Source organism: Rhopilema esculentum, chromosome 7 (assembly GCF_057945365.1).
Source record: "Rhopilema esculentum isolate cy_ngs chromosome 7, ASM5794536v1, whole genome shotgun sequence".
Taxonomy (NCBI): Eukaryota; Metazoa; Cnidaria; class Scyphozoa; order Rhizostomeae; family Rhizostomatidae; genus Rhopilema; species Rhopilema esculentum.
In genome coordinates, this window is record NC_142821.1 from 7,228,532 (window position 1) to 7,240,706 (window position 12,175).

The 12,175-nt window shown below is 35.8% G+C and overlaps 1 protein-coding gene across 1 annotated transcript; it reads left to right on the forward strand.

The window, feature by feature from the left end:
* Positions 1 to 242: 242 nt before the first annotated feature.
* On the forward strand, positions 243 to 11,498 carry LOC135683711 (uncharacterized). The gene is made up of 8 exons (XM_065199047.2): positions 243 to 533; positions 3,457 to 3,541; positions 4,151 to 4,280; positions 4,882 to 5,071; positions 5,862 to 5,970; positions 8,324 to 8,524; positions 9,138 to 9,230; positions 9,840 to 11,498. The coding sequence occupies exons 1-8, from the start codon at positions 400 to 402 to the stop codon at positions 9,960 to 9,962; spliced, it is 1,065 nt and encodes a 354-aa protein (XP_065055119.2). The 5' UTR covers positions 243 to 399; the 3' UTR covers positions 9,963 to 11,498.
* Positions 11,499 to 12,175: the final 677 nt, after the last annotated feature.

The following is a 12,175-nucleotide window of genomic DNA, read 5'->3' on the forward strand; positions in this document are numbered from 1 at the left end:
CTTATGTCCGTTTACCCATTTAACTCAAGATAATAGTTATTCAGATGACAAGAAATGGGCATTTTTAATTGAACTTGTGTAAAGAAATCACCATTCATTTAAGCTTAGATCGAGCAGAAGTTCCAAAAAATCTAGCTTACTTTTCGTTGTATGTCACCCGAAAAAAGATTAAAAGTACTGAGCCGTGTCTTGTGAAACCGTGTCTTGTGCGGAGGAGCTAAAATGAATCATGACACCCTGTGGTGATAATGGACCACAACAACCCAGTGATAACAAACCGAAGATAATGGCTACTAACAAAGTGTGCGCACCGTGATTTTCAAAATTTAAATAAACATAAAGGAAGTTGCCTGAATATTTATTGATTGACCATAGCTACTAAAGATTCAAGCACCGAGGATGAATATAATACATAAAAAGACCAGTATCGCTCGAAATGAGCCGCTGCAGGTAGGCCAAACAGCAAAAGAGGAGGGGAGCACAAAAAGGATGGCGACTTCTGTGGAAGGAAATTTAAGACTTTTGGAAACATTGTAAGAAATATTTTCTTTGGAGTTTGAACGAATAATGATACACTCTAAGGCCTGTTTTGACGCTTGCCCGATTTAAAGGCAAGGTCACTTACTTGAGCACCGTTTGTTTTTCAGTATCATCACTATAGCCGCCAGATTTATCAAGAAACTGAACATTACGCACTGCACGTGAGGCACTTACGGACAACAGTTTCTCACCTTTCTATAGAAAACATTTAAAAACAAATGTTTCTCACCTTCCTATAGAAATAAGGATGAAGTTAAGCTCATTTTATGCTGGTTTTGTAATACGTTTTATTTTAACTGGAAGGAAAGCTGCAAGGCTTTTCATCATGTAATTCTTATCTTGCAAAAATGAAAATCAGTAATAGAAACACTGTGATGTCCGTTAAGTTTTGGATGTAAACAGCTTTGAAGATTTGCATTAAATGATCATAAGAGCTCTTACCCCCCCCCCCCCCCCATGTATTAAACTGCCACTTTTCCAAGCAAAAATATCAAATAAGCTACCTCTCTGTTAAGCCCTTTCTTACTCTTATACAAGCATAAAAAGCAGTCAAGTCAAATAACCAAAAAGGATGGGATTTTATCAATGTTTTCTAGCCTAAAGTCAACAATTTTCTTGTCCAGTTCTGCCTCCGGTTTTTCTGGTAAACTTAAAGGCAGGCCTTACCTGGAGACGCAGGCTATAAGCCCGCCCCCACGCAAACCACACGCTAAATAAATTTGTGAGTGCTTTTTTCTTCCTGCGCAGTTTTTCAAACAAATGTTCTCATTTAATTAGCACAGCTTGGCTTCTCAATGTTTGTATCACTTACTGCTGAATATCAGGGTCAGCAAGGGATGAATTGTCCACGCAGCCAAGCTGGCAAGGGATTTTTATAGTTGTTTTTTTCCTGGAGAGGCCTGCTCAAAAATGATGTAAGCTGTAAGTGTTCAACCTTCAAGCATCCATGCCCTACTCTAATACCCCTGTTATCTTTCTATCTCCTTCTCTAAATCTCCAATGCCTACCAAAAGTCTTGGAACACTGACATCAGTTTTCAAGGTCAAAATCAATCATCCCCCTCTCCTCCACAGAACAATGCTAGTTTACCATGAAACTGGTTAGGATTTTTGGGAGCACTTTCTTTTGCGCTTTTTCTATTATATCTCTCTAAATTATCAACATTGTTCTAGGGGAAGGGGGGAAGTAGTCATTTTTTTCGAAAAAGGAATGAAAGATATAAAATGCAATGCAAATTGCTAGGTGTTCCAAGTACTTTTGGCAGGTATCGTCCCTCAAATGCAAGAAGACTTGTTTTGTATTTCAAATAAATTGTAGTTAACAAACAAATAATTTCTGTTGATTTGATTATTAAAACAATTTGACCAAGTAAAAGATTTGAGGAGTTAGGAAGGAGAGTGAAGATAACCAAATCATAAATGGTAACCAATAAAGAATGAATTTAATGACAAAAATATAGATTTAGAGAGTGCATATCCAAGCTAGCTTTTTTCTCTGGGTACCGGTAGCACAAATCTAGATCCCTGTTTTTAATTGGATGTGCTTTTTGTTGAATAAAAGCTTCAAGGTATTCAAAAACATGTTGTAACACCTAGTCAAAGTTAATATGAACTAATGAAGCTTAGTGAATATGTCATGTTATATAATCAAACAGCTTCTTATTTTCTCTTTTGAAAAAGGTGAACAATTTAGAATTTCTATTTCAAAATAATGAATGCTTGAAAACTTTGTTGAGAGACTAGTGAAGTAATGAAGATTTCTACCAACTCAGTTTTTACATCACGGCACTGCAAGGATGGTTCAGTTGTTGGGGTCAGGGACTACAGATCCAAGGGTTTGTGGTTTGAGTTTGTGTCATGACCACAGTTTCACCCCGAGCAAGGGGAGTCACCAGCTCTCTGCAATTCCAGGCATAGAAATCACAAGTTGTGGTCACATCAAGTAGAGGAATCTGGGTACTGCCCAATAAGCATAGCTCCTCAGCAGTGGCATAGCTTAACCTTCCAGTCAAGGGGGGATGGAGGGTCATGAGTAGAAAAATTTGCTAATGAAGACATAGATAAAGAGATATTTAGGTGCTATTTAATCTAACCAGGGAATTTTTGCACTAACTGAAAATTTACTGACAAACTCATGAAGAATCTGGTTGTCACGCCCCCCTAACCCCCCTGCTAACTATGCCTCTGCTCCTCGGTGTTCTAAAAACTACCATCGGATGCTGGATAGAAACAAATACAAATAAATCATTGCATGTATTCATAAAATACTACCAATATGTGATTGATTAAATGACTATAGATACTAAAATAATTACAAGTTTAAAACACAATAATCAATAGTGGACAAATAACACTGGAACAAAGACACTACATGCCCCTTGCAGCAAGACACCAAACAAAGACACCAAAACTGATTAAAAAGTTTATTATGTTTGTCTGAAAGCTTACTTCAACAATAAGAATTGTATTATGGATACCGTATTTTATGGCTCTTACAAGCCTATTGGCTGTCAAGTCATTGTTTGAGCTCATTTTTGTTGCACTGCCTTCCTTTTCCTATGAAGAAGATAGGTGGCTATTTTTGAGGTATCAGGCCAGGCTGGCTATCTCTCTGGAAAAGAAATTGAAATCTGGTTGGAATGTTTGCCAGTTTCAACAATGCCTTTTGAAAGGAATGCCTTACTTTCCTTAGAGAAGTCTTGAAACAGTATCATGGTTACAGCAACTTCCCTCAAGTTTAATGTATTTTTATTATCACCTACTTTTCTTTTTTTCAGAAATTTTTTGTAAAGGACACGTTTGATAAAAGGTTTTTTATCCCCGAACAGTTTCCCCTTGATGCATCTCCAAAACCTTTCTGTGAAAATATTTTAATATGTCAAAAATGACTATTTTTTAAATCTTGTAATCTTTTTAGTGAACTGCCTAAAGAGGTAATGAACTGCAGGTTCAATCCAAATGGAGATTTATTAGCTGTAGGGTTGGCAAATGGAGTCATCAAGGTATGTTACAGATTTTGAATTGATTGCTACTAGAATTAATTGCTGTTTTTCCCCTTATGTTCTACTTTTCCGTTGGAAATTCTTTAGACCTTATAAAATTGCTTTAGACCTTAAAAAGTTTGTTTATTAAAGTTTTATATTATGTCTTTAATTTTTGTTGGAAAGACAATGTTGTTTACTGTTTTTCAAATTGTTTTTGTTTGGATATGTCCAACAATAATGCAAAATTTAACTTATGGCTCCAACTGAAAATGTCATCATCGAAAGCTGTGTTTATCAAATTAGGCGTGAAAATTGGAGTTGCAACTTTGACAACACTTTACAACAAGCCTTTAAACAGATATATTTAAAACAGCCTAAAGTAATTCCCTTGTAACTTTTTCATGAGTTCGTGTTATGATTAACTTCATTGAAATTTTTTTAGGCTAATAGTAAAACATTCTTTACTTTTCCTTGTTCTTTACTGGAGCAAGAGACATCTTTATGTATTCAGTTTTGTTCTGCTATTATCCTTCTGCTTTAAATCGTACCTCTAGGCAATTACCACCTAAATTTTTTATCCAAACATATGCAATTTACAGCAACACATTCAAACCTGCTTTACTTTAGGTTTACTCAGTCGAGTCAAAGACCTGTGTTTATAGCATCCCAAATCCAAACTCAGACCTTCCAGTCACATGCTTGAGATGGAAGCCAGACACCAGAGACCAGACTTATGCAAACGTAGTGACTGCAACTTGTACGTATTGCTTGAATTTTTTTATGAATTCACAAATATGATCATAAGTACCAATTCTAAACATATTTGATTGCAAGATTGCATGATAGGGCACGAGGTGGTGTTTTTATCGCAACCAACTAGCTTTAAAAAAATCAACAGTGTTATCAGCTTTTCCCGTTTTTTTAATATTAAGTAATATATTTAAGATCAAAGATACAAATTGGTTTAGTATGAAATCGACGGACCAAAATAGAAGTGAATATATGCATTAATAATTTAAGATTCCTCTTCTATTAGCTGTCCCTGCTTTCAGTTCAAGAAGTGTCTGCAATTTTTTAGTTTCCTTGAAAATTTCGTAATTTCCTGGTGGTCTTTTAACTAATTGAATGTGCTTCTTGAAAGCGCCCTTAATAATAAAAGATTCCCATTCAAATGTTCAAATTAGAGAACTTGTTAATTTTTTATACATCGTTAGAAAAGAGGTTTACTATGGTTGTAGTGTTGTAGCTCATAATGTAAGCAGCGATAAATAGATCGGATAATCGACGATTTTGACGAAGTTTTTTTGATTTACTTTGTTTAAATCCCAAATTGCTATATTTTACTTCCACCTTGATAGATGCTTCTGGTGACGTCAAACAGTGGCATGTCTCCTCGGGAAAATGCTTGTGGACAATTAAAGAAGATCGACAAGTCCTAACGTGCTCTATCAGCTCAAACGCAGGCAGATTTCTAACATCTGGAAGTGATGCTAAGGTATACCTTTATGATGCATCCACAAGAAATGTACTGAACACTTTTGAAGCAAGGTATTTTCTCATTCATTTCAATCAACTATTGAAAAAGCAATTCCAAATTTGAGTCATCGAGATATTTATGTAAAAAAAGACTTATTGGTTTCTTCACACTCTATCATAGCTCGTTTCTTCTTTCCTTTATGACTCAGCTAACAGAAAACCTTACGACGTTCAGTTCCGCATGTTTTTACATTCCATATAGAATGCCCAATTTTCGCATATCTCTGAAAGTGTTTTGACGCAAACACTGTTACGTCATAACCAAACAATTTATAGTAGCAGGTTTGGCAATCAGCATTTGCTATGCCTTCTATTATACTTCTCTTTGAATCGATGTTGTAAGTAAATTGCAGGGAAATGGCACTGTAGGTCTTTATTATCAATGATTCACGTCCTTATGTCTGCCCAGTCAACACTTTAAAGTCGGTAATCTTTTGTCCAAAATCCAGGAAATGGATAAGAATTTTATAATGCTTCAGCTCTTTTGACTTAGCTGCTATACAGTGTATCAAAGATAGGGGTACTGTAAAGATATAGTAGCTTTTAAAATAAACTTGGCCTGGTTTACTATCAGTACGGAGCAAGAAAACATTGCTCATGCGGTCAAAGACAATAGAGAAGACCTTTGAAGACAAAAGCGTAATATCCAAGAAGACATTTTCAATTTACGAAAGAAACATAAAGTATTACTTTTATGATTGCAATCTCAGTCGGTGTTTCAGCTTTTTTATCAGAATGCAGAAATAATAAGTGACAGAAACAATAAAAGATTCTATTTCAAGCTCTCGTTTTTCATTTATAGCACCAAGTACCAGTTCATGGATGGTCACACTATGAGGGTGTTTGTTGTGCAGTTTCAGCCAGATAACCCAAATGTATTTGTTTCCGGAGGCTGGGATGATACAGTTCAGGTGCTTACTTCTTTTTTAATCATAGAATTTCACTATCAAAAGCCATTTGAATACAAAGTTTCGTGCCAACAAATCTGAGAAAATTCTTATCGTTGGATTTCAATTTGTCTGTTGTTTTTATTGAATTATTTTACCGTGCTTAATCTCTACTGCTATTCGAAGGAGCTCAAAACAATCAAAGGTTTTTAATTTCCAAGCCTAATACGGTCATTCGCAACTATTTCTTAGTTCATTTATGTTTCGGATATTTCTTTCTATTTCAAGCTCAACTTTTATAGAAAAATTGTCACCTTTTTATCAATTAGGATTGATGTATAAAACATAATCGCAACAAAGTTATACTACAAACTGCTCTTTCTAGATTTCCAAAAATTCTATGACACTAAAATGTTTTCATGTAAAAGTTTTATTTAAAGAAATAACAGCAAGTTCCTGTTGTGCAAGTTTTCTCCTGTTGAAGCTATTGAAATTAAGCAAAGCTTATGAATCCATTCAAAATTTCGTATTTCTTAGTAATAACTATAAGCACTGTCAATTTTGTAAGAACTTTTCAAAGTTAAAAGACCTGGATATACGAACGCTAATCTTGTCACAAAAACTTGAATATCTTTACGGTTGCACTTGTGTTGAACTGATTTGCATACCTGAATGCATACCTTGCTGTAGCCTGGCTAGGATTTAGTTTGTAGCCGGTTTTTTTAAGAACTACTAGGAATGAACAGCTAAAATATGCTTATTCTAGTGCACGGAAGCAGTTGATATATGAAATAGAAAATAGGAAAATATCTTAAAATTTCACTTATTTTTGCTATAGACGGCAGGTAGATTAATGGATTTATTCTGCTGTTTATTCTGTTGACAACAACCATAAAGACCCGCAGTTAGTCGTAGCTGTTGGATGTGCCGACAAATTGTTTTTGTTTACATCAGTATATTAAACCCATTAGCCAAAAAGATATTATGATGCTCGCCATAGCTTTTTTCTAAGTACAGGTAAAAAACCCAAAAGTATGACTGAAAAATCTTTGAACTGTTTGTATGATAGAATTTTAAGCCTTACGCTGTATTTCTTATTGGTATCAAAACTTTTGCAGAAGCAATCTTTCATCTACGTTCTGGCGATTCCTAGTCCGTTTTTTAGGCTAAAATATTTCTTTGAATGGCGAAGCCTTGCTTTGCGATTTGAAAAGCAATTGATTTAAACGGGTCTATCGCTTATGCGGTGAACCATAGTGTTTTTTCTTTTTTTTATACATTCCAAAAAGCTACATAACAAGTTACTGTTACACCTTAACTACACGCTTCTTTACATACGCTTCAAAGACGATACCCCGGGGATCATCAGCTCTATCTACCCCGGGGCCATAATGTAGAGATGGAAAAAATCAACGTTTGTTATTAGAAATACTTAAAGATATAAGAGTGTAAGACACTCGGTTAAGCAATACGCAGAAACTTCGACATTAATTTTCAATTCACCTATGGCTTAGGCCATCCAAAAACACTCGGTCGCGTGAAAACGAGGCAAATGGATTACGTAATCCCCTAAAAAGAGTTCCTAATTGGGAGGGGTTTAAAACAGCTTAAATTTACCATCTAACTATATAAAAGATATCATTGTTCTTACAATCCAAGAAGAGAGGTTGGTCTATGAGAAGTAAACTTTAATCGAAGCGTTTGGTTTCAAAAAGATACTTGATTGTGAGATTTAAAATTAGCTTATTAGCTTCCAAGGGCAAATCTTCATTTCCATATAAAAGGATTTTCAAAATATTGTTATCTAGAACCTCAGGTTTACCATAGGCCGTACATTTTTGACACCAGCGAGAAGACTTCTAGGTTCATTAATGGGATGGCAGAGCAGCAAGAAGTGAATGGTGAAGCCTTGCTTTGTGATTTGAAAAATAATTGATTTAAACGGGTCAGTAGCTTATGTGGTGCACCATAGTGTTGATACAGGGTCATTCCAGTTTCCTTTCCACAGACTAGATTTGTCAACTGATAATCATTAGCATATGGTGAAAGGTCTATAATGCTGCACTGTTAAATTCAATGCTTCCTTTTCCATACTTTTCTGTTTGTATCTCTTTCTATCTGGTTTTTTTTCTATTTTTTTTCCAACAAATTTTTCAAAACTTTTATTATTGACCTCCGTGTTTTTTTCTGAGGTTTTTTAGTTTGATTTCAATTGCAAGAACTTTGCTGCAATACCTCTCCTTTTTTTGGTATTAAAGTGCCATCAACTGAAGTTGCAAAGAAGATCGCTATAGCATCACATCTTTACCTATTCCTTTTTAATTGACCAAGCAAAAAGGGATTCTCCTTCACTAACAGCAAGGTATTTTCATTATAGTGGTGGGATGTTCGACAAGACCCTTGCCACAATATTCGAAAGATTGTTGGTCCACATATTTGTGGTGAAGGTCTTGACATAGAACCAACAAGTCTCAATATTGTGACTGGCTCATGGCGCAAAGATAACAACGTACAAGTCTGGGATTTTCACAGTGGTAATCTTATCAAAGACGTCCCTTCAGATTTCAACAGGTCAATGGTGAGTTTTGAAAAAAATGTAACGTATACCCTAATCAAACTGTCATTGTGTTTGAGACAATGCCTGGGATCTCTGTATAGGAATTTTGGTCCTGCATTAGCTGATCTCTCGCTACGTCTGCCCCTACTTCGTCCCCTGGTCTCTTCAACCCCTACTTCGTCCCCTGGTTTTCTTTGCGTTGTGCATTTTTCTCGCAGCCCTTACATTTTACTTACGTGATTTTCATTCTTAAATAATATCTGCTTAACCACTTGGCTTATCTTAGCTGTGGAACTAAAATGATAGGAGCAAGAACCCTGCCTTTGGCACGTCCAATTGATTTATGGAAAGAAACCTTCTATGTAAAAATAAGCATCAACATGAATTCTTTATGGGAGCAAAAGCTCATCGTATAATTTCTTGGAAACACCGGTTTCGCCTACCTTATCATTCTCAAACTCTTTGTTTCTATGTGTCACTAAAGTAGGCTGTAAACAACTGAAGTCTTTTTCCTTTGCCTCTCATTTTAAGATGTTTGATTTTGTATGACTTAAGCAAAAAATGTTGCCCATTTTGCTTTCAAGATTTGTCAGCTTGAAGTTCGTTTGACGACTTTTTCTTTCCTTTATCCCAGATATACACAGTTCAATGGAAGAATCCTGACACGATTATTACTGGCGGTAGCCACTGCAACATGATGCGGTTTATAAATTATAAATCTATGACGGTAAGTTTGTCATAAACTTCCAAGCAGGCTATAGCAATTCATTTAGGTACGTGCAAATATATCCTAAGCAACATATACACGGGAAAATCGTTATGTTTTTGTTGCAATGTCCATTGAGCTTTCTGCCCTCTTAAATTCTTTCGTTATAAAGTTTGCGCTTTTGGTTAAAGGCCGTCTCTTGCCAACCGTGCTTTTCATGAATTTATAATACAACGTCTTTTATTTTGTTCCTAACCTTTAAATTGTCATGTCATGTATGCTTTCTAATTCCTGTTTTATCCTGATTTGCTTACGGTGAGTCAGTCTGTCTATTTTGATCTATAAATAGTTCACATCTATCCATTTGAGTTCTGCCTTTAATCATATCTAATCTGAGATTAGATTTATTGTATTTTGGTTTTTTTACAAAAATAACTCAATGTCTGAAGAGCATTTTTTATTTGAGTAAGGTCTAAGAAAATCCTGGCTAGGATTTAGTTTGTAGCCAATTTTTTTAAAAAGTACCAGGAATGAACAGCTAAAATATGCTTATTCTAGTGCACGGAAGCAGTTAATATATAAAATAGAAAATAGGAAAAATTCCTAAAACTTCACTTACTTTTGCTATAGACGACAGGTAGATTAATGGATTTACCTGGAGCTGTGTATTCTGTTGACAACAACCATAAAGGCCCGCAGTCAGCGGTAGCTGTTGGATGTGCCGATAAAGTGTTTTTGGTCCAGGGGATTTAGATGGACGCTCAAGGTCTTTCTTAATGATATATCAATGCATTTATGACATTTAGAACATAAATATACTCGCTAGATATACTATTTAACATCCATGTTTGGAAATAGGGAACCATTCTAAGTTGCATTGGCAGGGTAACTCCAAGATCATGTTGTCGATCTAAACCATGTCGTTCTGGTATGAACCTTGCTGATATTTTTTACTTTGTACAGTAATTCAATATTGATTTTCACGAAATTCAAGTCTTTAAACCCATAATCAAGATGTTAATATTTGTTGTTTTTAGTGCTGTGATTAGTTTGTACTATTATTTTATTCAGTTTAAAGATTGATTGTACATATACACTTTCTAAAAAATCAAAGAAGTTCAAAAAGGCAATATATTAAGGGCTATTCCACCACTTTTTGTATTCGTTGTTCTCATGGAATGTCTTTGCCTAGAGTGTTCTTCATAACAAACTTTGGTATATATTCAGCTGCTAAGCACCGATGAGAACCGCCCATTCACACTGAAGTCCATAAGAACCTGCCTCAAATGACTGGTCTCTTTAAGATTTTTCGTATCTTTCAGATTCGAAATGCGAAAAAATTTTGAGTTTTTCGCAGCTTCTTTAGGGTAAAACGCCCCCATCGCTAGCAGGTAAGATACAAACTGGAGTTTTTGGTTCAAACCATTCGCGAATCCGAAGTATTAATTTATTGCCTTAAAGATTTTACACTCTTTTAAAGTCTTTTTTCTTTTAATAACACACCAAAACACCTACACTATGAAGCAGTTCAAAAACTTTGTTGAAAGAAAGCTGAATGACCATACAGTTAGAATCCGAAGCGTCATAATAACTTTGTTCTTCTAGAAGATCGCAGAAAGACTACATTTAATTGTTGTTGTTTACGCTTCAGTATCGTGTAACTTGATGTATAAAGCATACTATCCGTGGCAACAGTCCAACACTTGACCTACGATTTGGCTCTTAAATTTACCAAAGCCTCCAGTTTCTCCCACAATAAGTTGGATGATCCCTCGGTCATAAAAGAGATGTTTGCATTTTTTTAACTTGAGTTTTCAAGTTGGTGAGTGTACTTAATCCGCATGCATCAAAACAAAGCTTGGCCGTTTCTATAAACAAAAAGCCTTCTGCTCTCGGGTCTTACAAGGCAATACATATTTGGAATTGTATTTGTATTGCCTTAGGACTTGTCCTACTGTTTTAGCGCCCACACTCTTGTCTCCTTTGAAAATTTATTTTCTAGTTACTTGATTGCTGCTGCTGCTGCTGCAAACCCAAGTGAGGGTCTCATCGACGATCTTGAACGTCGAATTAGACCCAGATTTTTTACAAAGGTTTTGTAAGTTTATTCTATTCACTTAGGTACGGGTTTGACTTCTATCGTTGAAAAGATGCAAAAATACTAAGCTGTGACAAATCATAGTCCTAAGAGAAGAATAGTCTGAAAGCCAACAATGCGCCATTGTTTCATAGGTACTGTTCGTGACTGCAGATTGGATAACCAGCAGCAACAACGCGAAGTTGTATACCTTCAATGCAGTATTCAATGTTTAAGAAATGCATTCTTCACTTCCTAACTATCTTTGCCCTCTGCTTTATGGATAAATTAATGATACCAAGGCTCTTTATTTCTCAGTGAAGTGAAAGACTAAAACGAACTGTTAGTGATCTCTAAGGTCAATACTGCTGATCTGTGGGATGTTACGAGCTCTATCAACCCCTGCAGAACGATCAAGACAATGTACAAGCGAGTTTTTAAAAGCCATTTTTCTCGAAGTTACCAAAGAAATTTCCCATCTGTCATAGGCGCAGACTTACATTTTTTCCAGGAGGGAGGGGGGGAGGACGCAAAAAATAAATTGCAATTGCTAATGATGGCTGTCAATGGCACAGGGTAGAAAAAGGCTTAGCCGAGGCTTAGCTGAGGTTTTCTTTCACATTTTTCATTATCGTTATTTTTTCGTCTGGATTAAATCTCTTGGGATGATTTTTATCCGTGAAACCAAGAATGTAAAAAAGTAGTCTAAAAAATCAGTAGCCAACTCTTTTACTTCCCAGGGGGAGAGGCCTCTGCCCCTCCCAATTTTCGTAAGAAGGGCCTCAAACTCTAGAGCCAACCTCCCCCCCCCTCCCCCTAAGTCTGCGCCTGTGCCATCTGTTACAAACTGCTGATATTGATATCAAATCTATGATGATTATGTTGATTT

Bases quoted from the DNA above. Each gene is read 5' to 3' on its own strand.
- LOC135683711 (XM_065199047.2), top strand. From the start codon at position 400: ATGAATATAATACATAAAAAGACCAGTATCGCTCGAAATGAGCCGCTG. The intron at 5,072-5,861 runs GTATTTTCTCAT...TTTCATTTATAG, and splicing joins CTGAACACTTTTGAAGCAAG to CACCAAGTACCAGTTCATGG. The intron at 5,971-8,323 runs GTGCTTACTTCT...TTTTCATTATAG, and splicing joins GCTGGGATGATACAGTTCAG to TGGTGGGATGTTCGACAAGA.